This window comes from Tenebrio molitor, chromosome 2 (genome assembly GCF_963966145.1).
Source record: "Tenebrio molitor chromosome 2, icTenMoli1.1, whole genome shotgun sequence".
NCBI classification, from domain to species: domain Eukaryota; kingdom Metazoa; phylum Arthropoda; class Insecta; order Coleoptera; family Tenebrionidae; genus Tenebrio; species Tenebrio molitor.
Window position 1 is genome coordinate 28708222 of NC_091047.1, and position 24570 is coordinate 28732791.

General features: G+C 36.7%; 1 protein-coding gene across 6 annotated transcripts in view; it reads left to right on the forward strand.

Annotated features, from left to right (window-relative positions):
- Nucleotides 1-23041, forward strand: part of LOC138124052 (oxysterol-binding protein-related protein 6-like) — a 48212-nt gene extending 25171 nt beyond the window's left edge. For 5 of the 6 annotated variants that reach the window (XM_069038971.1, XM_069038969.1, XM_069038970.1 and 2 more), the window contains 8 exons: nt 11568-11862; nt 11915-12129; nt 12191-12364; nt 12413-12593; nt 12645-12874; nt 12944-13199; nt 21082-21761; nt 21901-23041. In XM_069038971.1, the coding sequence (XP_068895072.1) occupies nt 11568-11862; nt 11915-12129; nt 12191-12364; nt 12413-12593; nt 12645-12874; nt 12944-13199; nt 21082-21761; nt 21901-22359 (2490 nt within the window). In that variant the 3' untranslated portion in view covers nt 22360-23041. The remainder of the gene's footprint in view (nt 1-11567; nt 11863-11914; nt 12130-12190; nt 12365-12412; nt 12594-12644; nt 12875-12943; nt 13200-21081; nt 21762-21900) is intronic. The other variant, XM_069038968.1, reaches the window with a different exon arrangement.
- Nucleotides 23042-24570: the final 1529 nt, after the last annotated feature.

Sequence of the window (24570 nt, forward strand, 5' to 3'; positions counted from 1 at the left end):
ATTTTTTCTTCTCTGTCATTTAAAAATATCTGACGAATCTGTGAGTTGGTGTATGATTTATAGACACATTTGTAAATAGCCGTAAAATATGTATTTTGAACTGGACACGTTATTGCTTAAAGTTTATTTTTCTTGTATTAATAAGTTTTATATGCGAAACTTTGTGAGAAATATGGACATTGTTCACGAGTAAGTAAGTAAGTAAGTAAGTAAGCAAGATATGTACAATGTGCAACGATGCAAAGACAATAAAAAAAATTTGAACGAATTCATTATTTTAGAATAAAACAATACGTTTTTCAATTTGTGTTAAAATTATTGCAATAATATACATATAATATGTATTTCCATAACACTCGGTATATTGAAAATTACAAGAAAACGCATACGTTGTCTTACTTTGATTGGAATACTCGAATAAAAAACAGTGAAAACTGTTAGTAGGTACCTATTAGAATGACGGTCGTTTTTTCACATACAAAATTTTCACTCACTCTTGATTGGTGATTCAATTTATTACGTGGACTTCCATAACACCCTGTATTTTTAGAACCGCTGATCAAGTGACTTGCACCAAAATTAATAAGCCTTGAACCCTCCTTACCCTAAAGAAACATTCCAATCGATGCATTTTTGAAGAAGTTATCGTGAACAAGTAAAATTGCATATACGTATGTCCAAAACCAGTGGTCCAATTAGCACCAACGTCAATTAGCCGGGAGCTCTTACTCAGACCAATATTTTGTATACAAACAAATTCAATTCGGTACATTGTTGCGGAAGTTGTGAACGAACAGAAATCCCCCAAACACATAGATGTGTACGTACAGCCGCGATGGGGAAAACCACTTTTCTTAACGTTTTGAGCACGAACAACCAGAATTTGACCTTTTCTTGGAGACGATTTTCCAACCACATCACCATATTTCCTTTTCTTTAGGGAATACGGAAGTAAAATATTAATAATGAATAGTTATTTGTATCACAAGGCTAGAAAATGCCATTTTGCAAGTGCAAACACGGTTTGTGAAGCAGAGGCGTCAGCCGAGGTGACACAAGTGCGAGCACAAATATTTTCTAGCCGTGTAATACACAAAACTTTTTCGGTCGACAATTTATTTAAAGCAAAATATAAATAATAATTTTTGTTAAAATATTTTTCTTCCATTGGCAACATAAAGGATCCAACAAGCGACTGTCACGACAAAAGTTAACCAATTCCTCAAATATTCAAAACCGTCCTCGTCCTTTCTGTTATTCCTAACCAATCGGTTGATAACCCCCTCGGCCTCCACTGCTTATACACAATGTACAGCTTGCGATAAAGGATACAAATTTGCTCGACATTAATATTTCACACTTTAAAAATTGTACAAAAATGCCACATGACATTGACATTTTGTGCTGCCAACCTAAAAACTTTCATTAAAAATTCCTATTGTGTATCAAGGCCTAAAAGTGCATCTTTTTCATTCGAATCTGGGTTTTCTAGTCGAGGCGGAGCCGAGACTTGAAAACAGGCGAGGACAAAAGGCACTTTTTGGCCGAGGTGCACATTACATTTTTTAGACCGCCGCACGAAATACAAAGCAAAAGACATCATTGGAAAAATTAGAAATTACTTTTTCTTTATAGTATTTTTTATCAGTTTGCCAACAAAACGAGAAATTTCTAAATAATTTTAAGAAAACTTAATTTTCAAATATCCATTTAAGTACCTACATATTCTTGCCGTGAAAAAGTGAACATCTTTGTCAATGAAAATGTTGTGTGTTATAGATACTTAAAAGTTGAGATCTATTTTAGCTTTATTATATTTTTTTCCTCTTTGATAGCCGCGAATAAATTATTATTATCAGATTTAAACATTACTGATTAATTATTTAAAATTAAATCAATGGCAAGACCCATGTGCCCATTAGCCATTGTTTCTTTACATATTTACTCTTAGAGGAGCTTTAATGAAACAGCTTTTTCATATTACAATTAATTAAATCAACGGAAATCAATTTATTATTTCTTCCGCAATTCTAACGATCCCTTTGAGTCAGAGAAGTACAATAAATTAAATTAGGATACAATAATGCCTTCATTAAAAATTCATTAGGTAAAAATAGCAATATTTGTTAAACTTTGTTGAATGCATTTATCTATTAATAGTTAGGTGCATTATTTATTTATTTTCATTATCAAAATTTTCAGTTAAAATACCAGTGATCAAATTTGCTTTATATCAATTGCACGCATCATTTCATCGACAACAATATAAAAGCATGGTATCGTATAAGTCGAGCTTAAATGTATCCTTTTGATTTTTTTATTGAATTAGCTAGAAGAGCCAACAGAGTCTCGCCTATGGATGCTTACGATACTCTGGTCATTTTTCAGTTTCTGTTGAGAAGAGAAATCCCACAGTGTTGGTCAATTAGACATTTTTTGTGCTCGAGCTCTGTTAAACAAATTAATAATGCCACAATAGTATAAAAGCGTGTTTTTCTTTTAATTTAGTAAGAAGCCAGCAATAATTAAAACAAACTTTATTGTTGTCACAGGATTTACAGAAAAGCCATTGATCCATCACCAATTGAAGACAGTTTTGGTCGAATCCACGTGAATAATTTGGAAAATGTTTCAACAATGTTATGCACAATAGAGTGCGTTTTTTTAAACTGTTGTCATAGGGAATTGCATGATAAAAATTACACCCCTGTTAACTTTTGTTCTGATGAAAATATTCAAACTATTTTTGGAACAAAATTCGAAGATTTTTAAACTATCGGATAGATTTCAATTCAATATCCTAAACTGTCGAAAAAGTTTTGAAAAAAAAAAAATTTTAATAAAAGTGTTTTCTTGCCACTATCGTTTTTAGCAGGCTGAAATGTTAGTTGATTTCTGTCACTGTCATTTAAAAAATAAATAGCGAGACCTGCTCGAGGGCGAGGCTATGATTAAAATAAATAATAAATTAAAATATAAAACCAAATTTTTGTTCCCATTTCGCCTACTACGTTTTTTGTCAAATTATTTACGTTCATTAATTTCAACTTTGAAGAGTAAAATTGCTCAAATAAAACTGCCGTGCAATTCCCTATGGCAAGAGTAAAAAAAAAAACGCACTGTATATTACTGCCCACAAATTCTCAAGTTAAGGAAATAATAGTAACTAGAATTCCGTTACAACTTAATTACGCTAGTAATTAAGAGATTAGAGGATTAGAGGTATGTATGTATAAATAAAATTTAGGAAAAGCTCTAGTTTAAAGTGGATTAGGGCTGTAATGTAACCGATCTCTTTTCTAATGAAATTGAAATTTTATCGATGAATTGTTACTAAACTGTAGCATAATTGGAAAAATACTCCGTAATAGTAGTTTATTTAACGAGTTAGTGCGTAAATTGGGCTCTTTATGGCGTGAGTGGCCCAGTTTAAAACGCTAGTGAAACCAGCGTTTTAAATACCCACGAGTGCCACAAAGGGTCCAATTTACACACGAACGAGTTGAATACAACGTTTTTTTGTTCGAAGAGCACCTTATTAAAGGCTCCAAATCGCTTAAAATCTTTAAAATTAGCTTGACGTTTCGTTTTGACATTTATCAAAATCCGTTCACACAGGAGAAAATTCTCAAATTCTGACAGTGACAGTGTCAAAAAATAAATTTAAAAATATAAACAAACATGCGTTGTATTAAAATTTGCAAACCATGCAGTAAACAGCTAAGATATGCTTATTAAATATGCAATTTGAATACTTATAGTCCGATCTGTATATACAGGGTATTTCACGAATGATGAAGAGCCCGGCGGAATTAAAAATGCAACCGCCAATACAGTTAGTTCCACAAAAAAAACCGGGAAACGAAAATTTTCCTAATGTAAATTTGATTTTGTCCATTTGTCAATTAGTTGTCTACTTGGCAATACCTAAGTATCATATAATTTTAAAAAATGTCATTGAATTTTGTCGTTAATTCTAACCTATCTCTCGTAAGAAAGTTTCACACTATGAAAAATTTGTAAAAAGGTGTGTGTCAATTTTATTCTGACAGTTCCCGTTTTTTTTGCAACCAACTGTACATTTCCAAAGTTAACGTGGCTACGAGGGCAATTTTTTATGTAATCTACCTAGCAATGAATATGAAAAGTTAAAATAAAAATTGTCATTCTGTTAAATAGCTGTGACATTTTGAACCTGAATAGAAAAGTTTCAGCAAAATATGTCTGAAGACTTCTCTGCATTTTTTTATAAACTAAAATGAGTGAAATTCAACTCGAGTATCGAACTGGAATAAAATTTCTTACAAAAGAGGCTAATGGGCCAAAAGTGATTCATCAAAGGATGATCATCGTGTATGGGAATGAAGGCCCATCTTTATTTCAAATAAGATTTTGGTCTGAGCAGTTTCGCTGGGGTCGGGACTCTACACAGGTGATCCAAAATCAGGTCGACCAGTTGAGGCAAGAACTGGACATGATTTTTAAAAATTGAAGATTTGGTGGTGTCAGATCGGCGGATGAAGTTGACTTTTATTGCCAGGGGAAATGGAGTATCCGAAAATATTGTTTGGAAAGTTTTGCACGATGATTCGGCATGAACAAAGTGTTTAGACTTTGAATTCCAAGCTTCCTTACGCCAGACCAAAACTTGTCAGGAAAGAAATTTCCCATGAAAATTGAAAAAGCTTTACAAGCCCCTATTATTTTTTTTTCGCAAATTGGTACCGGGGTGTATCACTGGAACCCTCCTACTAAACAAGAATCAATGCAGTGCGTTCATAAAGTTCGCTTCCCCCCAAAAAAATCCAAAACACAGTCTTCGGGCGGAAAGCGCATGGCAACCATTTTTTGGGCCGAGGAAGGAATTCTGCTTATTGAAAGATGGTAAAAGGTACTACAATCAATGGAGAGGTTTATTTGAAGACAATTTTAAGGTTAAAAGAAGCATTGAAATTGAAACGGCCTTCATCGTGGCGTCAAAAGAATCTGCTTCTTTCTGAAAATTGCAAGGTCCATAAGGCATGCAATATACAGCCCCGACGTAGCATCCTGCGACTTCTTTTTGTTCAAAAAACTAAAAAAAAAAAAAACAAGGGGCCCAAAATTTACCACCGATAAATGAGCTAAAGACAGCTGTTGATGCTTATTTTGCAGAGCGTCGTAAAGAATTTTTTCTTGAAGGAATGCGGAAACTCGAGAAACGTTGTATTAAGTATATAAGCGTTAAAGGTAGTTATGTAGAAATATAAATTTATTTGGTTCTCCTATGTGTTTTCTTTCATGGGTAGGTAGATTACATAAAAAATTGCCCTCGTATTTTAAATATCATATTGTTTTAAAAAAAATATATAAATCCATGATGGCTTGCTTAGCTTCCGATAATTTTATTTGTCACAATTGGCATTTAAGAAAAAGTTCAAATACGATGATGAAAATGTATTCGAACGATGGGAAAACAGACATGATCATGATTTATGGCGAATGTAATAAAAAAAATTCTGCCGTTGCGCGTTTATGCAGACAATAAATGTTCTCTCAAAAATTCTTCGTTTTTTCACAATTTCATTTAACCAAGCGAATGACGTTTATGTCAAAATTTACGAAACTGCACAGCTAACTATGTTTTATGTTTTTTAAATCAAAAAACAAATATCCACGTTAACATTGGAAATGTATTGTGGGTTGCATTTTCAATTCCGTCGCGCTCATTATCCCTTGTGAAATATCCTGTATCGCGTGTCGCGTGAAAGTGAGAACTGTTTGAAGCATCTTTTCTAGTAGACGAGTAAAAGTATGATAACCTTGTAAGATCATATTTTTTTGAAGACGCAGTCACGGCAACTTCCACCAAACTTGACACTAGAAGTGGACATCAGACACTTCAAAATTCCATGACTGACATCGACCAGCGAACAATTATTAAGTTTGGCGTAAAACTAAATGATCCTGTTATTGATGTGGAAACATAATTGTATGTGTCAACTCTCAAAGGTATCCTAAACAGATATCCAAAAATTCCTTTCACGAATACGTTTGAAATCAGTTTCTTCGTCAGTGTTAAATATGATAAAATTTGGTGTGGGGGAGTAGTTTTTAAACGCGGCAACATTTCTAATATATAGCAACGAAAAAAAGTCACCTTTATAAAATAAATGTCAATGAAATTGTGGCAGTTTTCAAATTGTTTTCAAAATGAGTTTTACCGCAGATGAATATTGTAATATGTATGGATATTTAGCTCTTGGTGCGGCAGAAAATAACGCGGCATTTAGCTGCACAAACGTACAGCATGCGTTTTCGTAACGGAAGGCATCCCAATGTGAATCTTATTTATTAGGGATAATTTCCAAGGACTGAGAGAAAAAAATGTAGGTAACCATGACAACTACATACGGTGTTTTTACCTATTGCGTTGCGTTGCTGCCATTTACATTTTCACTTTCTGAGAATTTTTTGTTTAACTGAAAGCTGCAGAATAGTTTTTGATACAAAATCGGGGTCTGTGTTATGCTATGCGATGCTATTAAAACACCTGTTCGTCCTTTTTGACACACCCGATATAATAGAACAGAACATAATAAACACGATAATTGACAAAGTTTTATTTTATTTTATAAATTAATTTTCCATATTTTTGATTTGTTGTATTAGTCGTTAGTTGCCTTCGGCAGCACCCCCTTTTACCTTGGTGCCCTCCCCTAGGCCACAAACTTCGTAGCCTTATGCCCTGCCCGCCCCTGTTCGGAACAATAATAATAATTGTTTGGTCTCGGATGTTGATCTCAGCAAAGAAAAATAACAACACCGAACGAACGGTATCGGATTCTCTTGGATGGTTTCGCTTTGAAACAAAAACAAACAAAAAATCACCTTTAATCCTCCACCGAGTTAAACACCTCGAAGACGAAGTTGTCCCAGATTTATTCCGAACGGGCCAATCGTTCAAGTTTCAGAAGTCGATTCAGTGGAATAATTTTCTGACAAGAACAAGATTGATTGATTTCACTCTTCGACGCTAAGCAGGTTTTTGCTGCAGCGATTTCGGGTTTTTCGGTTTCGATTGCATTAATTCTAGTGTTTACGTAAGCGAGCAATAGTCTTTTATTGTTGTTTTGACGTATTCGTATACTGTTTTGATTCATGAGACAATTAAATTGGTGTTCTGTTTTTTTTTTTTGGTGTGGGTCTGGCTGTGATTGAAAGTAAAACTAGGGCGAGCTCAGTTGTTTGTGTTTTTGTCCAAGTTTTAACAGATATAAATAAATGGCCACGTAGCCAAATACAAAGAGTGCATGCAAAAATTAAGACACTGTTTCCAGATTTATGAAGGGCGAAAATCGATTGAAATCCCAAATTTTTTGTCATTCAATGCTGACTACTCTGGTGTGCAATATTCAAGTTTTAGAAACTAAACAAATAATATTGAAAAAATAAATAAAGAAAAAAAATCTCCTTTAATGGTAGGTACTTAATAATGTTTCTTAACTTTTCTTTTCGCATTTTGCTTTTCTTTTCTGCAAAAATAGCGTTTGTCGCAGCTTTAGGAATGCTCTGGTTTTGAAATCTTGCTTCCTATTTCCTCATATTGAAAAATCGTCTTAATACCCGAAACATAAAACACGAAAGACAAATTTGTTTTTTGTATCTTTAAGTAATTTTTAGTATATCAAAAAAGAATAATTATTGGAGTGAAATGTCTAGATTATGTTTATAAATGCATTACATCTAGTTGACTTTGGAATTTGGATTCATCGTAAGTTATGTGTCGCACTCTTTTATATTCATCTTTTCTAACAAATGTAAAGTCACTAAACATTAAATAAAAATTAAGTAATCTTAGAGTCAATTTCTGATATAAAATTGCAATGAAAAAAGTAACTTCAATTAACCCTTAAACTGAACAAAATACCCACTTTAGAAGAAAAATGTTTCAAGAAAACTTAAATTACGACGTTTAATTAAGGCTTTTTACTGATGAAGACTGCCATTTGCTAATCCACGTAATTACATCCAGTTAAAGTAGGAATATGTTTAGCTCGCATCACGTCGTAGGATAATGGGGCCAATATTCTTCCATGGCATAGTCAACGTTACCGCAAACAATTGTTACTGTTTTTTTATAAATCAATTGCATCCCAAGGAATTTAACAGAGGTTACTTTCAACGCGGTGGAGTTACAGCTCATACAATTCGAGAAAAGTTTTTCTTTAACCGAATAGCGAGCAGAGATATTTGTCTTGTTAGATCACTAGACCTTGCTCCGTTAGATTTCTCTATTTTCGAATCGCTCAAAAATTAAATCTATAAAGAAGGGATAAATATCTTGCGTGAATTGATGAACCGAATTACAATAAAATGCGATGAACTATCTTCGACAACATGAAAGGTTGTGTGGTTTTTATGTATTGAGCAAAATGGTGGCTACTCCGAGAACGATCAGTTTTCTAGAAAATTAAATGATCAACCATTTTTAAAGCGTATTGTCTTACTTTTTACGAGCGGTATATAAAAGTTTTCACATAAAAATATTCCAGATTATTTGTGGGTAGTCAAATCGAAGCAGCAACAGTTCCAGTTTTTAGACCATGGACTGTATTTCATTTCCATGCAAAAGTGACCATTACATAGGTAGTAATAAAATACAGACTACAGGTGGTAGCGTCAAATACTTTTAAAAACCATGAATTATTTGTTAATTTTATTTGTGTAAGCAATACCCACATTGATAGATTTTGATGTTATGCTTATGATAGGTGACCCTAAATGACAAATACATATATGTACAGGGTGTCTCAGCTAAGACTTTCGAGCCTAATATCTCGGTTATTTGCCAACGGATTTTTATGAAATTTAAAATGCAGATATTTTAGACCGTGAAGGTTCAAGTAGTAATAATAAAATTACCTCAAATTAAAAAATGTAATTTTAACACATGTTTCCTTCACCGAAAATTATGCGCGATTATTATTAGATTGTTAAACATTAAAAAATAGGGGTCAACACAAACAATTAAGTAAATCACTTGTCTGATTCAACGAAAAGATAAGATTTTGTCGTTAAAAATTTAATGTAAAATTTGAAGGTATTTGAGCAGTTACCTTTTGAAACAATTGATGATTAATTGCCAAGCAACATTTTGTACACCCTTTAAAGTCTGTCAAAATTGGGCGCGCTTTATTAGAAACGTCAATGGGCTTCAAGTATAAATTTGAGAATAATAGAAAAATTCTCATGGAATGGTTATTTATACAGTTATTCACCGTAGAGTTTCTGCGAAAATGTAATGTTATGCAACACAACATACTAAAAGCTCAGATTGCTAGATACCATGTTTAACGATTTACAAATAAGGAATCAAAGCAGTTTCATTTAAAAGTCAAAATGACATTTTTTTTCTCTATGTAAGGTTATGCGAACACTTAGATATCAAAATGACGTCTTTCTAAATACTGCTAACCGTTATATGACACTGCAATATCTCTCTATTGGATGAAATCAACGTTACAAATAGGCCTATTTGAATATCTTTGAGGCTAAACATGTGCAAGTTGAACAGCATTTTTACGGCACTCACCAAAAATGAGAATCATGTCTGTTTTTTCAACGTTTGAATACACGATAAAGTCGTGTAAAACGTACGAATTTTTTTATTATGTCAGATTACAAAATTATTCTTCTTGTAACCTTACATAGAGAACAAAAACGTTAAACATGGTATCTAGAAATCTGAGCTTTTGGTATTTTGTGTTCCATAACATTAAATTTTCGCTGGAACTCTACGGTAAATAACCCTGTATGTAGTAGCAAAGAAATTAAATTATCAGGAACACATTCATCGTTTTTAGAAAATTATCCAAATGTACAATTTACTCCAAAGACATCCTGATAACGTCTTTAAAAAGGGAGTGTTAAATCAGTTAATAATTGCTGCAGTGTTATCGCCGATGCTTTCTCAAAATAAAGTTGTGGTGATTGTGGACAGTGCATCCAATCACTCTGTACAATTTAATAAATCGCAAACTCAATCTGCGAAAAAACATTACCTGCATGTGCATTACCTACAGTACCTATCATACGGTGCACACGTTATACAAAGTGTTTTACGTAATTTTCCGAGATATACGCCGAATTTATGCAACTCAATATTCAGTAGTCACAAATTGCTGGATACCAAAATATACAGGGTTATTACAAATTATTGTAGTCCAAGTAGGCGTAAAAACTGAATGTAAAATGTATGGTTGCCAGTCCATATAAAATACATCAAAATTATGTGAATACGTGAGTATACTCGTGTCAAAAATGGATTACTCCCTAGAATTCGAACTTTTATGGAAATAACGTTTTTCATGTTGTGTGTAACTAGAATTTTCAAAAGTTATTTTGAATGCCTAAGGTTGGTTACTTTGAATTGAGAGATCAAATCCAAATAAATATGCCGCCAGTAACCAAAATTGATTGTGAAACGAAAAATCATCTATCACTTAGCGAGAAATTAGTCATTTGCAACTATTACAATTAATTTGCTGTCTTACATTTTTGGGATATCTTTTTTTTGTCACCAGAAACCACATAGCCTCCAACCTAACCAAGTTTATGGCAACCTAGTAACGAATATCCCTAAATCCTAGGGAGTAATCCATTTTTGACATGAGAGTAGGTACACACCGTTCAGTTAAATTTTGGGTGCAAAACAACTCAATATTTTTGGATTCAATCGTTAATTTAAAAAAAAAATAAATAATAAAATCTTCATCACCGCACTTTTCACCTAAAAAATGACAGTGACAGCGACAAAAATTGACAGTTCATTTCATAACATTGTCATGGCCTGCTTCGACTACAATCATTTATAATAAATAACCCTGAACAATTTAATGATCGTTGATTATTATTAATTAATTATTATCGTTAATGAAAATTATAGTTATAAATTAAAGAAGTATTATTACTGGTTGTATTTAAAGTTCTTCAGGGTCGGAAAGTTACGTGAAACACTTTGTAGATCCATAACTCATTTATTATTGACTAGTTTAACACTTGCATTTTTACATTTTCTCTACAGACTACATCGGCTAATAGACTTTTTCCTGATAACGTAAAACAACAAACACGAAACACGTACACATTTTTGTGTTGCGAAAGAGGGGATTGAAATGCTTTCATAATTATTAATTGCCATGAATGACAAACATTACATGTTACAACATCCAATTTCACAACACCGCAGCAGAAGAATGTCGATTATAATTTCCCAAACTTGTCACTTTTTATTCTGCCCTGGCGTCCATTTTGTCTTTAAAATAGTCACTAATGCATCGCTTGACTACGCAAATCATGTCGTAATTCATTTGACCTCCCCATTATTAAAATTAATAAATGTCAACTGTTTCCAAATGTATCGACGTGGGGTTGTCGCTTGGCGGAGGTGGCCGCCTCTACTTTCTTTCGTTCTGTTTTCCTCCGATGAATTTTTCATGTTCCAGCTTTGACGTTGTTATTTTCGTTTTAATATCAAATAAAAATACGCCAAGTCCACGTCTCATCTTCCACTCCTTTGATTCCAGCGCTACTTTGTGATAGAAAAAGGCATCTTGGTTTACGGCAAGGGTCCGAGTGAGATCAGCAGGGGCAAGATTCATGGATCCGTTGACATCGGTCTGTCGGTGATCACCACGAAAATCAAGAGGCGACGGATAGACATAGACGCGGAGGAATTCATCTACCACCTGAAGGCCAAGAGCGATGACGCTTTCGTCAGTTGGGTGCAACAGCTGACCGCCCACCGCTTGTACAGGCAGCACATCCTGACCTACGGCACGAACGTGGGGGTGCTGTTCAAGCCGACCGACGGTCTGCACAGTGAGTAGATCTGCATTGTTGTGAAAGCGGAAAAACAGAGCGACGTTTGAAGGTATACCGAGGACCCCGGAGATAGTGAGTCGCGACGGTAGCTTGACGAGAGGACTGCAACCGCCCTCCAGCGGCGGACGGTTGAACGTGTGGCTGCAGGAGTCTATCACCTCGATCGAGCAGTTCCAGAGGGAGACCACCACCGTCGAGCAGAACTTGACGAAGTTGACGAGGCTGCTGCAGCAAATCGAGGCCAGCGCCATTCTGGTAGCAGAGGTTTGTACTAACAGTTCGGAATGGCCAATCAAATTACTGATTTGACTTGTACGATTTTTAGGGTGTGACCGAGGCCCTCTCACCCAACATCAAGAAGGATAGGAGGAAGTTCGGTCTGAAGAAGAAAAAGTCGGCCAAGGGCGGCAGCGTCGACCTGACGATCCAGTTCAGCACCGCTAACAAGTCTTCGACGACCGGAACCGACACCGACAACACTTCTCCTCTTTCTGTAAAAGTAAACCCTCCATTGTGAAGTTTCATAATTTATTGTTGACTTTTCCAGGCCAACTCGTTCTCAGCGCTATCGACCTCTCCACAGCAATTCGGAATTAATACCATAGCCAGCTTGCCGGTGCCTATAGCGTCAACTACTCCAACTCCTGATAGTCTTAGCAACGTGGACGTCATCTCCTTGTCCACAGAGAATCAACTTAGGGAAGACTTTTTGACGCTTGCAAAAACTGGTAACACTCGAGACCTGTCCTCTTGCTTTGTTTATTCACCAACGTTTCCAGTCCTGGGTGGCCTAAAGGGTTTGAGTTTCGGCCTAAGCACCGAAAGGGAGCGCCTCAAGTCGGCCGTGGAGCTCGAAGGCACCGTAAACGTCAATCAAAACGTAGTTAGTTTAAGGAACAATCTGAATCAAGTCCTTCAGCAGAACACCGAATTGAAGAGCCGCCTCCTGAGGATCCACGAGGCCTCCGACGTGACGGACCTATCTTCGCTGGAGCAACTGTTGGAGAACGTGAGTCCGAGACTAGTGGGCGGCGTTGAGATACGTTTTGTCGATGTTTTGTTCTGTTTTTGACTACAGCATCGTCCCTATAATGCTTCGTTGAGCTATAGTTCCTCGTGTGTGAGTGCGACTGAATTTTTCGATGCCGAAGACTTGCCCACCGAGAAGGCGGATATCGAAGATGCCGAAGTGCAAGAAGAGGAGTCTGAGGTGCGTACACGTTCAGAAAGTAGTTCGGAGGCGGGCTCACTCTCCAGTGGCGAAGGCAGCATTAGTTCAGAGTCTGAACTTGGTACCGAGCTAAATACAATCAATAACTCGCTCGACCTGACAGGTAGGTGTGTTTTCTGTTTGTGTGAATGCCACTGGATGGCGTAGTTTACGTTCAGAGGTGAGTCAGTAGACGTGTACCCATTTTAATTGCGGTCCGTAGTGTTCTTTGATTTTATCTCCCCTTGTTCAATCCGACGTCTTCGTCTCTTAACACAGCACACTGTGCCGAGACAGTCGTAGTTGCCTGGTATTTTCCACTTTTCGTATGTCACGTCAGTTGGCAGTCCTTGCACTGACATTGAAGCTTTTCTTCCGTAAGAATGAAACAAATGTAATGTAAAAAGAAATTATTCCCAACAGAATGGTAGTGAACGTAGTTGTTTAATCAGTGCTCAGTTAGTTGCACTGGTAATTATTATATTTTTTTTATTAACAAAAGAATGTTCAGTTAGCGTAAACTAAACTTAAAATTTGATGTTGAAAACAAAAGTTATTTAATGTCATGAAAGGGAAGATAGGGAGTTTTACACTCTCAAGCATGTCAAAATAATGTGCAATTATTACGCTAAAAGTTTAACTAAAATAAAGTAACGTGTTTCTGATTGCACTAAAGTTTCAAGGAGTGTTGTACGAACATCGAAGCAACGAAAAGATTCAGGGAACACTTCAATTTCTGTACTAAAATCGTCTACAAAAAAGTTCGAAAATGTACCGTAACTATTTTAGAGAAGCATGAATTGAATGATTTCAGAAGAATTCAAGAAGAAGTTAACTATTTAAGGAACACTAGAAGTAAAGGTACCCGAATTGATCATAAACGCTTGCGATGAAGACGATTTAAATAATTTATTTGATTTTAATTATAGTGATGTACTCGTAGAATAAAATTGGAAAAATTGCGATAAATCATAATTTTTTTGTGCCGACTTTCCCACCTACATATTTCGAAAACTTAAGTTCTAACTGACACTGACAACTTTTTTTTTCTATTTTGCGCTCACAATGTTTGGGTGATTCAAAATGATTGTACGGGGTCATTATAAATGTTTGTAACAACTAGCGGGCGTAGCGACGCACAGCCACTTACGATGGTACAATCATTTATAATGATCCTGTAGATAAGTATGGCAACTATGTACGAAAATTTATGTGGCAACTGTGCGGGTAGGATAGAGTTGACATTTCTTTGACAGTTGATAGTCGTGCAATTTTGAAAATTGTCAAATCAATGTGGAATCAGTGTGGAATAAAATGATTTACATCTAGTTACCTTTGCATTACCCGTGTAAAAATACGAAATGCCGCTCTACAAAAAAAAGAAAGCCTAACCTCAAAATATATATCCAAATTCCAAATGTGATTTATCGCGAAGTGATGATATGCACGCAAAGTAGAGATTGAAATTAAAAAGGAGCTAACAAAAGCAAGTCACAGCTAGTGTTGAAAGTGACCACCAACGTTTGTTAATTCAATTTAGTGAATTGTAACAATTGTCAATTCGATTGATGACATTTATTGACAGAACTAATAGTTCGGCACTTGGAAAAAAAAAGTAGAGCGGTACAGGAAAATTTACATGTGCAAAAATTCCAAAGGTAACTAGATGTAAATCATTTTATTCCACACTGTATAATCAATTCACTTTTGTAATGACTAGACTTAGGCGAAAAATAGTGAGCGCATCAAGAATACCTCCCACCATCACGATCCAGTGCAGCGCGCTCGTATTACAAACGATCCACGGTTCACACTCGCAGCGAAAAGATAGCGGTGCGACGCTGTAGCGGACTGGTGGGGAGCGCCAACTATTTTCCGCCTAACCCTAGTAATGAATGACGAACTAGAGTTACTAAATTTAGTAACTTTTGTCTTGTGAACACATCTTTTTACCGCGAATTTGGGCTTTTAAAAAGTTAGGTTATGGGTCACGTCATTTGTTCTGTCAAAACTGGTCCCAATCAAAGTACATATAGTGAAATTAAATTTGTTTAATTATTTTGAAAAAAAAAGCAAAGTTGCACTAAACAAATACGAAAAGGCAGTTGAACGTAACAATGAAATAATTTTGCATTTTGCTACTCATCCTCGTCATCGTCGCTGTTTTCGAAGTCCGAATCGGAATCTTCAACCAAATTAACAATAATTGGGGATATGACATGGATGCTAAAGTTTCCCATAAGCCTTGTTGTTCTTCATTTAAAATTTTGTACATACTTCTGGGACTGAAGCCTGTACAGCACTTAGGTAGAATTTTATTTTAGATTTGGATTTACCGAAAAAACATCCGCCACTGCTTCTACAATTTTGCACTTTACGTATTTACGTTTCACCATGAGTAATTTCTTTTATTTTGTTGAAAGCCTGTAAAATGTGCTGCTTCGTCTGCTTGCTTATTGATGCTTTACTTTCATTTTGGCAGTGACAATAAGACAATAATATGACAATTGAAATCATTGCCAACTGTCGAATTTTCATTTATTTTGTAAAAAAAATCTAACAAAAAAAAAAGTTCCAGTTAGTTCGTCATTACAAAAAAGAATGCATTATACCGGGTGATCAAGAAGGACTGTTTAAGTTGGCAGTACAGTTGCAGCCGTTGAAAACTCAGACACTTTGACAACGCCAAACTTTTAGCTTTGTAAATGGTATTGAAAGTGACGTTTCTCAAAATGTCACGCAAACATTGTCCACATTAATTTCTCTCGTAATGGCTCTTCTACTCACACCGTCCCTCAGTCAAACACATTTTTGCAAATCAGATAATTGCGGTATTTTAAAAGTTACGCGCGATTCTGACCTAATATGTCAAATACTGACACTGACTTTATAATCCTTGATGAAAATCCTGTTTACGCTAATCAAATTTCGGAATTTATACAGAGTGTTTAAATATTTCCTGTTTGAGATTTCAACGGCCGCAACTGTACAATTAAGAAAATTTTTTAATTCGTTTATTTATAACACTGCAACCGGATATGTTTTGTTGGTTTATTTGACAAATATCTGATGTAGGTATAGCATTAACAACGACAAGCCATCAACAACCGAAAGTTACTCCTGTTATACGATTTAAAATACAATTCAGTGTTACCAACTTAAACAGTCCTTCTTGATCACCCCGTATAATATAAAAAAATAAAATGCACGCTCATGAAATGTCATACAAATGTCAACTCTACCCCACCCACACAGTTGCCACATAAATTTTCATACATAGTTGCCATGCTTATCCACAATCATTTTGAATCACCCAATATGTACTTAACTGGAGTAATACCGGGTGAGCAACAATTACTGTTTGAGTTGGCAATGCATTCTGGTGACTTTTGGTGATTTTTATGTCATGTTCCGACGAGAAAATCATTTTTTATTATACCCAATTTATGATAGCAACGAAACAACAACAATTGACCATTTCTATATCAACGATTAATGACACAGATTACTTCGGAAAAGGTATTTCAATTTACTTTTTTTGTTATAATTTTCAGATTGTAGTGCAGGTATAATAAAAAATAGCGTATGATACAAGTTTATAAGGGCCTTTAAAGCACTTGCGACGTTAAAAGCACTCCGCTACGCGTCGTGCTCTTAAACTCGTCGCGCGTGCTTTAAAGGCTTTCTTATAAACTTGTATCATAATATAGATACTACAGGGTCATTATAAATGATTGTCCCATCGTAGGTGGCTGTGCGCTATGCTTTAGGTGCGCCGCTACGCCCACTAGTTGTGACAAACATTTATAACGAGTCCGTATATTAATAAAAGAATAAAACTCAATCTTCAAAATAGTGTAAAATATGGTTAACCTACTATCGTGTCAAAAATAAATTACTCCTTATACGTATTTCGAACTTTTCGGGAACTAACGTATTTCAAGTTGTGTGTAACTAGAATTTTCAAAAGTAATTTTGAATGCCTAAGGTTGGTTACTTTGAATTGAGAGATTAAATCCAAATAAATATGCCGGCAGTATCCAAAATTGATTGTGAACCGAAAAATCATCTATCATTTAGCGAGAAATTAGTCATTTGCAACTGTTACAATTAATTTGCTGTCTTACATTTTTGGGATATCTTTTGTTTGTCACCAGAAACCAAAATTGATTGTTAAAAGAAAAATCATCTATCACTTAGCGAGAAATTAGTCATTTGCAAGTGTTATAAGGAATTTGCTGCCTTACGTTTTTGACATATCTTTTGTTTGTTACCAGAAACCACATAGCCTCCAACCTAACCAAATTTATGGCAACCTAGTAACGAATATCCCTAAATCCTAGGGGGTAATTTATTTTTGACACGATAGTAGGTCATCCTCGGAATCCGAATCAGACTACATATTTTCTTTGACTTGTCGGAAATGATAAAGATAATAATTTGAATTTGTCAATTTTCCGCATCAAGGTAAATTGCCAAATTAGGAAATTCAAAATTACTAAATTGACACAGCAAGTGATGCCAACATACTGTCATATTGACAGCACGGATGTCATTGAAAACGACTATACAAAAACATTCAAAATAACCTCAAATTCTTATAGCGAAATACAGTGTAAACATAAAGTTTGGGCCAAAAATCATAATAGCATTATGTGACGTTTTTAGGAAAATCGCTCGGACAGGTCGATTTTATTTCGAAAAACTACATCATGTGACGTGCAACTTGTTGAAATAACGTTATTGGTTTTTGCGCAACGACGTCGTCACCAATTTTTTTAAGGACAACTACTTTTTTCTTCTCTTTCTAATGGACCTTCCTTACATAAGATTTTTGAGAAAAAAAATTGTATTTAATTTTTAATGTGATTTTTTTTTCTTTGATGTTATTTAAAATCGAGGGTTTATTTTAATAGACCAAACAATTTAGAAGATTTAAAGCAGAGAAGTCGCGCTGAAATGGAACAAATGACCCCTGACATTATTGAGCGCAGTGTACAAAGTGTTTACACTCGTGTTGGTGAGTGCCAAATGTTACTGTATAATGTAGCGTAATACAGGGTCATTACAAATTATTGTCCCATCGCAGTTGGCGTTGGTGACAGGGTTTAATGTGCCGCAAGCCTTATAAAATGAGTGAGACTAGTATCGCCAATAGGTGGCGCTCCTGGCAGTAGTGAAAATCAAGTTTACTAGTTTGGCTAACGTTGTGTGGGTTTTCAACGCCAACTGCGATGGGACGATCATTTATAATGACCCTGTACCATCACATTTACACAATTACGTACATAATTGAAACGACTTGAAATTAAAATAACGCACACCTCTAAGCAAAGTATATTATGTTCGTTTTATAGGATACACTGTTAACGCTTGTTCTTTTGTGGTACTCCTTGGGACGCTCGTTGTGTCCGAAACAACTCATGTGACAACATAACGTATCACAACACGTGTGTCATAATATACTACAGACTACAGGGTTATTGTAGAAGCAGGCCATGCCCATGTTATGAAATTTTTGCCGGTTTCATGTGAACTGTCAATTTTTGTCGCTGTCATTGTCATTTTTTAGGTGAAAAGTGCGGTGATGGAAATTTTATTTATTTTTTTTTAAATTAACGATTGAATCCAAAAATATTGAGTTTTTTGCACCCAATTTAACTCCTATTTGTGAACGGTGTGTACTCACTTATTTCCATCATTTTGGTGTTTTTTTTTATATGGAGCGGCAACCATAAATTTTACATTCAGTTTTTACGCCTACTTGGACTACAATCATTTAAGTATAATAACCCCATATTTATGACATTAAACGACTGTTTTCGCCACCAAATTTGAATTTTTACTCTACATAAAATCCATTGATCTTTTAACAATTTATTTATTTAAATTAGATTTCTCTGACCATCGACATTTTTCATCATGTCAAAGATTACAGCAGATAATTTTCAAAATATCAGATTTCATTGCCTAAACTTCATCTCGTACAAGAAGTATTTTCTTGTAAGTAATGGAAAAACTTTACTATTGGTAAAGTCCTGATACTTTTGCAAAACTTAAATCACCATAATTAAAATGTCATTAACGCAAATGGCTTTATTTTCAAATTCATCAAACTTTTGTATCAGAATCAGAAACCATTTTACGACAGGCAATTTTAATATGTGAAGTGCTTTTAACATAAAATGGAGCGAGTAACCGACATTGTTTTTTTTTTTTTTGTGAATCGTTGTGTACTTTAATACTTAAGTTATTAATCGTTGACATTTGTTATTTTGTATTGATGTCCAATCGTGTGTATTTAGTGCATTCGTTCCAAACTGATGCAGCGCGATCAAGCAAGTTTTTACACTGTTCCCCTCAGATATTAAATGTCACATCCGTGCTGTCAAATATGATTTCTATCAGCTTGATCGTGGTGTATTTATGGCCGCTTTATTGAACAAGGTACGTTAAAATTGAGGACACGTAAAATTGCAGAAGATGCAAGAAGCAAAAAAAGAGTACTATGGCGGGCAAAAAATTTTAGCCGTCAATTTCTGCCACTGCAAAAAAAAATTGTAAGCCATACTTTATTGTCACTATGATTACCGTCTTGATTATGATTGGTACTATCGCGGTCAAAATACTTTGGTCGTCAATATGACATAAATGATATTCAATTGTAAAGCAAGCTATAGGATGTTTAACCTTATTTTTTACTTTTGTCAAAATTATTTTAATCCATCAGTGTCATACGGGTGGGGTAAATCCCAGCTGCGGAGGCAGGGTTCAAAAGCAAAAGATCCACATGGTCGCGGTTTAGACAACCTTCAGAAGTAAGTAAGACGATTCTAAATTTATCAAAAACTGAAGATGCCATATTTTTGACAAGAATAATTTGAAATTGTCATGTATATTGACATTAATACTTTATTTACATTTGAAGGGTCAAAAAGTGACGACCAAAGTATTTTGGCCGCGATAGTACTATGGCGGACAATAAATTTAGGCCGGCCTGTCACTGCCTTGACATCAAAATGTGAAGCTGGCATTTTGTTCAACTAACCCCATTTTCGATTTTTGTCATTCTTGTCATCGTGACAGCGATAATCAAAATTAAAATTGGGAAAAGAAGCGTGCACCAGAGAGAAGTGCTACTACAAATCAGTTATGCTAGTGCGTCATGATCTGTAAGTTACGAAAAAGGCGAAGGAAACACCAAACAGCTTGAAAACCTTCAGTTTGACAAACTGACACATCAGTCATAATGACAATAAATGGTCGCTTGCATTGACTTTTTTGAAATGTCAGAAATTTGTCGGCCTAAATTTATTGTCCGCTATAGTACTTTTTGGATAAATGTCAAAACTCGAAATTATTTTGTCATTTTCTACTACACAGGCGTTTACCTCAGGTTATCTAAGTACGACTGCTCTAACTTTGTTCATTCATGTCGGATTTTTGGAATATCTGAGCTTTAAACAGTTTAAATTGATTGTCAGAATAACAATATGCATGTCAAAATGACAAGAATCGAAAGTGGTGTTACGGTTCCTAAAGGTTTATCTACACTTTACACATGAACGTCAAGATAGTGACGGCTAAAATTTTTTGGACGCCATAGTACATTATTGCAGTTTATCTGAAATGAGCAGAATTTCGCTAAACATTTGAATCGTACAATTACAGAATTTTCAGATAACCACAATGTTTTGAGATGTCACTACAATCTATTCTGTAGAATGAACTGTTTTGTTTGAAAGCAATTTTTTTTTCAAAAAACAATTTTGCGATGTGAGCTCAGTGAGCAGTCACTTTTTTTCGGTAAATATAAAGACAGATTTATACTCGATTCTGTTTCGCCATTTGAAATTTCTTTCGACAATTTTGCTTCCTGCGATTGCGAATTCGCCTTTTTCATCATTGAAATGATCCTCGACACCGAAATGGGTCACATTCGTGCTGACTTCACCTTCTACGTGGACGTCCTTCGCACCACCAACCCCTTCCGGGCTGAATTCCAGGTTCTCAAGGACTGACAGGACGCAGGACGATCCTCCCCGCTCCTCGTCCTCACACCGAAGGGCTGTCATTGTGGAACCTCCTCAGTCGGAACATCGGCAAAGACCTATCCCAGATCAGCATGCCGGTGGCCTTGAATGAGCCTCTCAACGTCCTCCAGAGGCTGTGCGAAGAGCTCGAGTACTCCGAACTGTTGGACAAGGCGGCTAGTCTGGACGACCCCTACGAGCGCATGGTGGAGATCGCTGCGTTCGCAGTCTCCGGCTACGCCAGCACCTTGACGCGCGCCGGCAACAAGCCCTTCAACCCGCTTCTCGGCGAGACCTACGAATGTACCCGCGAGGACAAGGGCTTCAAGTTTCTGGCAGAGCAGGTGTCGCACCATCCTCCGATCAGCACTTGTTACGCCAAGAGTAACAATTTCACGTTCTGGCAAGACGCCAGAGTTAAGACAAAGTTCTGGGGGAAGAGCATGGAGTTTCAGCCTTTGGGGAGCGTCCACGTGCTGCTGCCGAGGACGGGCGATCTGTACACGTGGAACAAAGTCACCACGTGTGTGCATAATCTGTTCAGCGGACAGAGGTGGGTCGACCAGTACGGCGAGCTGAGGATCACGAACGGGAGGATCACGTGCAAGCTCACCTTCTCCAAGGCGAGCTACTGGTCAGCGAAGCGGCATGAGGTAATGAATTGTGACATAAATAAATCTATCCTCAGTCCGCTCCAAAATATTCCAGTCAATCTTGCACGTTTTGTTGCTAAATCATTTTTCTTTTCCATTTCTCTCTGTTGGTGATTGTCACGCTCGGTCGGGCTTTCAGGTAGTGGGGGCCGTGTTCGACGAGGGCGGCAAGACCGTCCACCGCCTCTTCGGCAAATGGTCCGAGTCCTTGTACTGCGGGGTGCCGCCGTCGGCGCGTTGCATTTGGCGCGCCGGCAATCTGCCCTCCAGCCACGAGCTCTACTACGGCTTCACGCGGTTCGCCATCGAGCTGAACGAGCTGGGCCCCGACGCTCACCTCCTGCCTCCCACCGACACCCGCTTCCGGCCGGACCAGAGGGCGCTCGAGGAGGGCGACCTCAACACCGCCGAGACGCTCAAGCTGCAGCTGGAGAGCGCCCAGAGGGACAGGCGGAAGCGACGCGAGGAGTTGTGCGTCGTGTACGAGCCCCGCTGGTTCTCCAACCAGAAAGACGACACTTGGGAGTACAACGGCAAGTACTGGGAGTTGAGGAAAAATCCGGGCTTCGCCAATTTGCAGTTCGAATCGTTGTGGTGACTTGCGGTTGGCGACGGGTGCTCGTTACGCGGTCTTCTCTAGTTAGGTGTCGGCGGACAAGGTGGCGCAAGTTGTGCAATGTTTATAGTGCACCATCCGTAATTGTTTCCTTTTGAATGCCATGCTTTTACGGACCGGTCTTTCGGAGTTCTGGACGTGTTTTATTTTTAGCAATAACGTTTTCAACATGTATCAGATTGAGACGTAGTGATAACGCCTTAGTTTTAGGTAGTGTGGCATTTTAGTTGAGTAGGCGACGCAAAACAGAATTTTAACTTGTGTTAAGGTATAAGAAAAATTCCACTTGAACTTTCCTATCTAGTCACTAATTATTGTTCAATAAGGTTAAAAGTGTACTGTTATTGTTGTAACTTGATATTTATTTTTATGTTAAGAGTACCGTAAATCTTTTAATTTATCATTTTAAATGTTCCAGAAATGTATCGCTACATTGTTCGTAATAATTAAAGTGTCTTTTTGGAATTATTGTAGAATTAGTTGGATTTTTAAGTCAATGAAAGTGACAATAATCACTACAACGCCAATTGTTTAAAATGCTTCATTTTATAATGCGAGCCTTTGCTTTCACAGAACTATCAAATTAGATTTGAATTCCCATTGAAATTTTTTATTTGTAAAATGCTCTTTTAAAGGTGAAGGTTAAATAAAAATGTTAAACTAATCAGTCGCCTTACTATGTAGCGTTTTGTATGTTGGCAAATCGTTTACAGCGCATCTCAAAAAAATCCATTTGAACTCCCATCCATGTAGTCCGCCTAATTTTTTGCGACGACGCAATTAAACTGCTCATAAATCTGTGAGCAGACAGTATTATGTATGTACTATGAATGAAAAAAAAAGTTTATAATCAGTATTCACCACTAGGAAAAGATTCTTCCCTCTATCAATATTAATTCCAAAACTTTTCTTTACACGTTGGACATTTTTTTTATCCTATAACAATTTGGTTAAGATGAAATTGGGTTTTCGATACTATACAGGCTTTATTAAAATGCGTTTAGAAAATTTAAACAGTGTTAGACCTCATCAAAACAAATTACTTTTCTATTTACCTACTATTTTTTCGAAAAATCTTTCTAAACCTAATGTTGATCTCCAAGGCACTTAAATCAGTTTTGGTTGATTTAAACTTGCCTAAACGAAGAGCTTTGTTCGATTTTCTTCGTGATTCACAATTGGTTAAATCAAGATTGACTCACCTTAAATGAGGACCGCGAAGAGATCATGGACCAAAAGACATGGGTTGGATCAACGAAAATTTCAGCCATAAATGAGACGCGCTCTCTTATTTAAATATAATTCAGAATAAAACTAAATTTCTTTACATCCCAACGCAAGCGAAGGTAATAAATGCGGTTGTGCCCCGCACTATATGACAATAACAGTTAATTATTCGTTATTTTTGTTTATTACCAAAAGTAAAAAGAGCATGAATTCGAATGAACTGTAATAACCCAATTATGACTAGTCTTCCGCTCAAATTTAAATATTTGAAAAATCAAACAAAACCCGCGAAATTGAACAGATTGTCCAAGTCGTGATCGTCCTAGAAACGGTAAGAACCCCTACGTTGTGTGTTTTTATACTACTACGTATATGCTTTATTTGCCTGATACGGTTGTGAAACCTCATCGCTCATTTTTGAGTATGTCTGTGGACGTTCGGGCCATCCGTTTCCATAAGACCAATGGGATGACGTTGTGACCTGCGGCACTTGCGTGGTCGGTATCGGAAGGCTCCGCCGGGCATTCCTTGTTGGGTCTTGGGTGATCGGTGGAAGGACAAGCCGAGACAACCCGTGTGCTGCTCCTCCGAGTCTACCCCACGTTCTTTGGAAATCCGACCTTTTTTTGGAGCCGTGTTGGAGTGTTCCCGGGCTAAGTGTCGTCTTTTCCCTCGTCGAACGGATCGGGACGTGGAGCTCTGGACTCGTCAGGACCGACCACGCTCGAGCGGATCAGCCACGTGGTTGTCGGGAGAAAAAGCCGAAAGCCTTTTTGTCGTATCGTTCGCCGTATGGTACATTTTTTGTGGTCGGAGGTTATCCTCTTGTTTCAGGTTTGACGCCTGCAGCGGAGTCATTTTCATCGCCGGGACTCCTCGAGGACAGTGCGCACTGGACCATCGCGGAGCTCTGCCGGAATTCATCGACCGCCTGTGAGGTAGGTCCCTGTCTGAAGGGGTAACTTC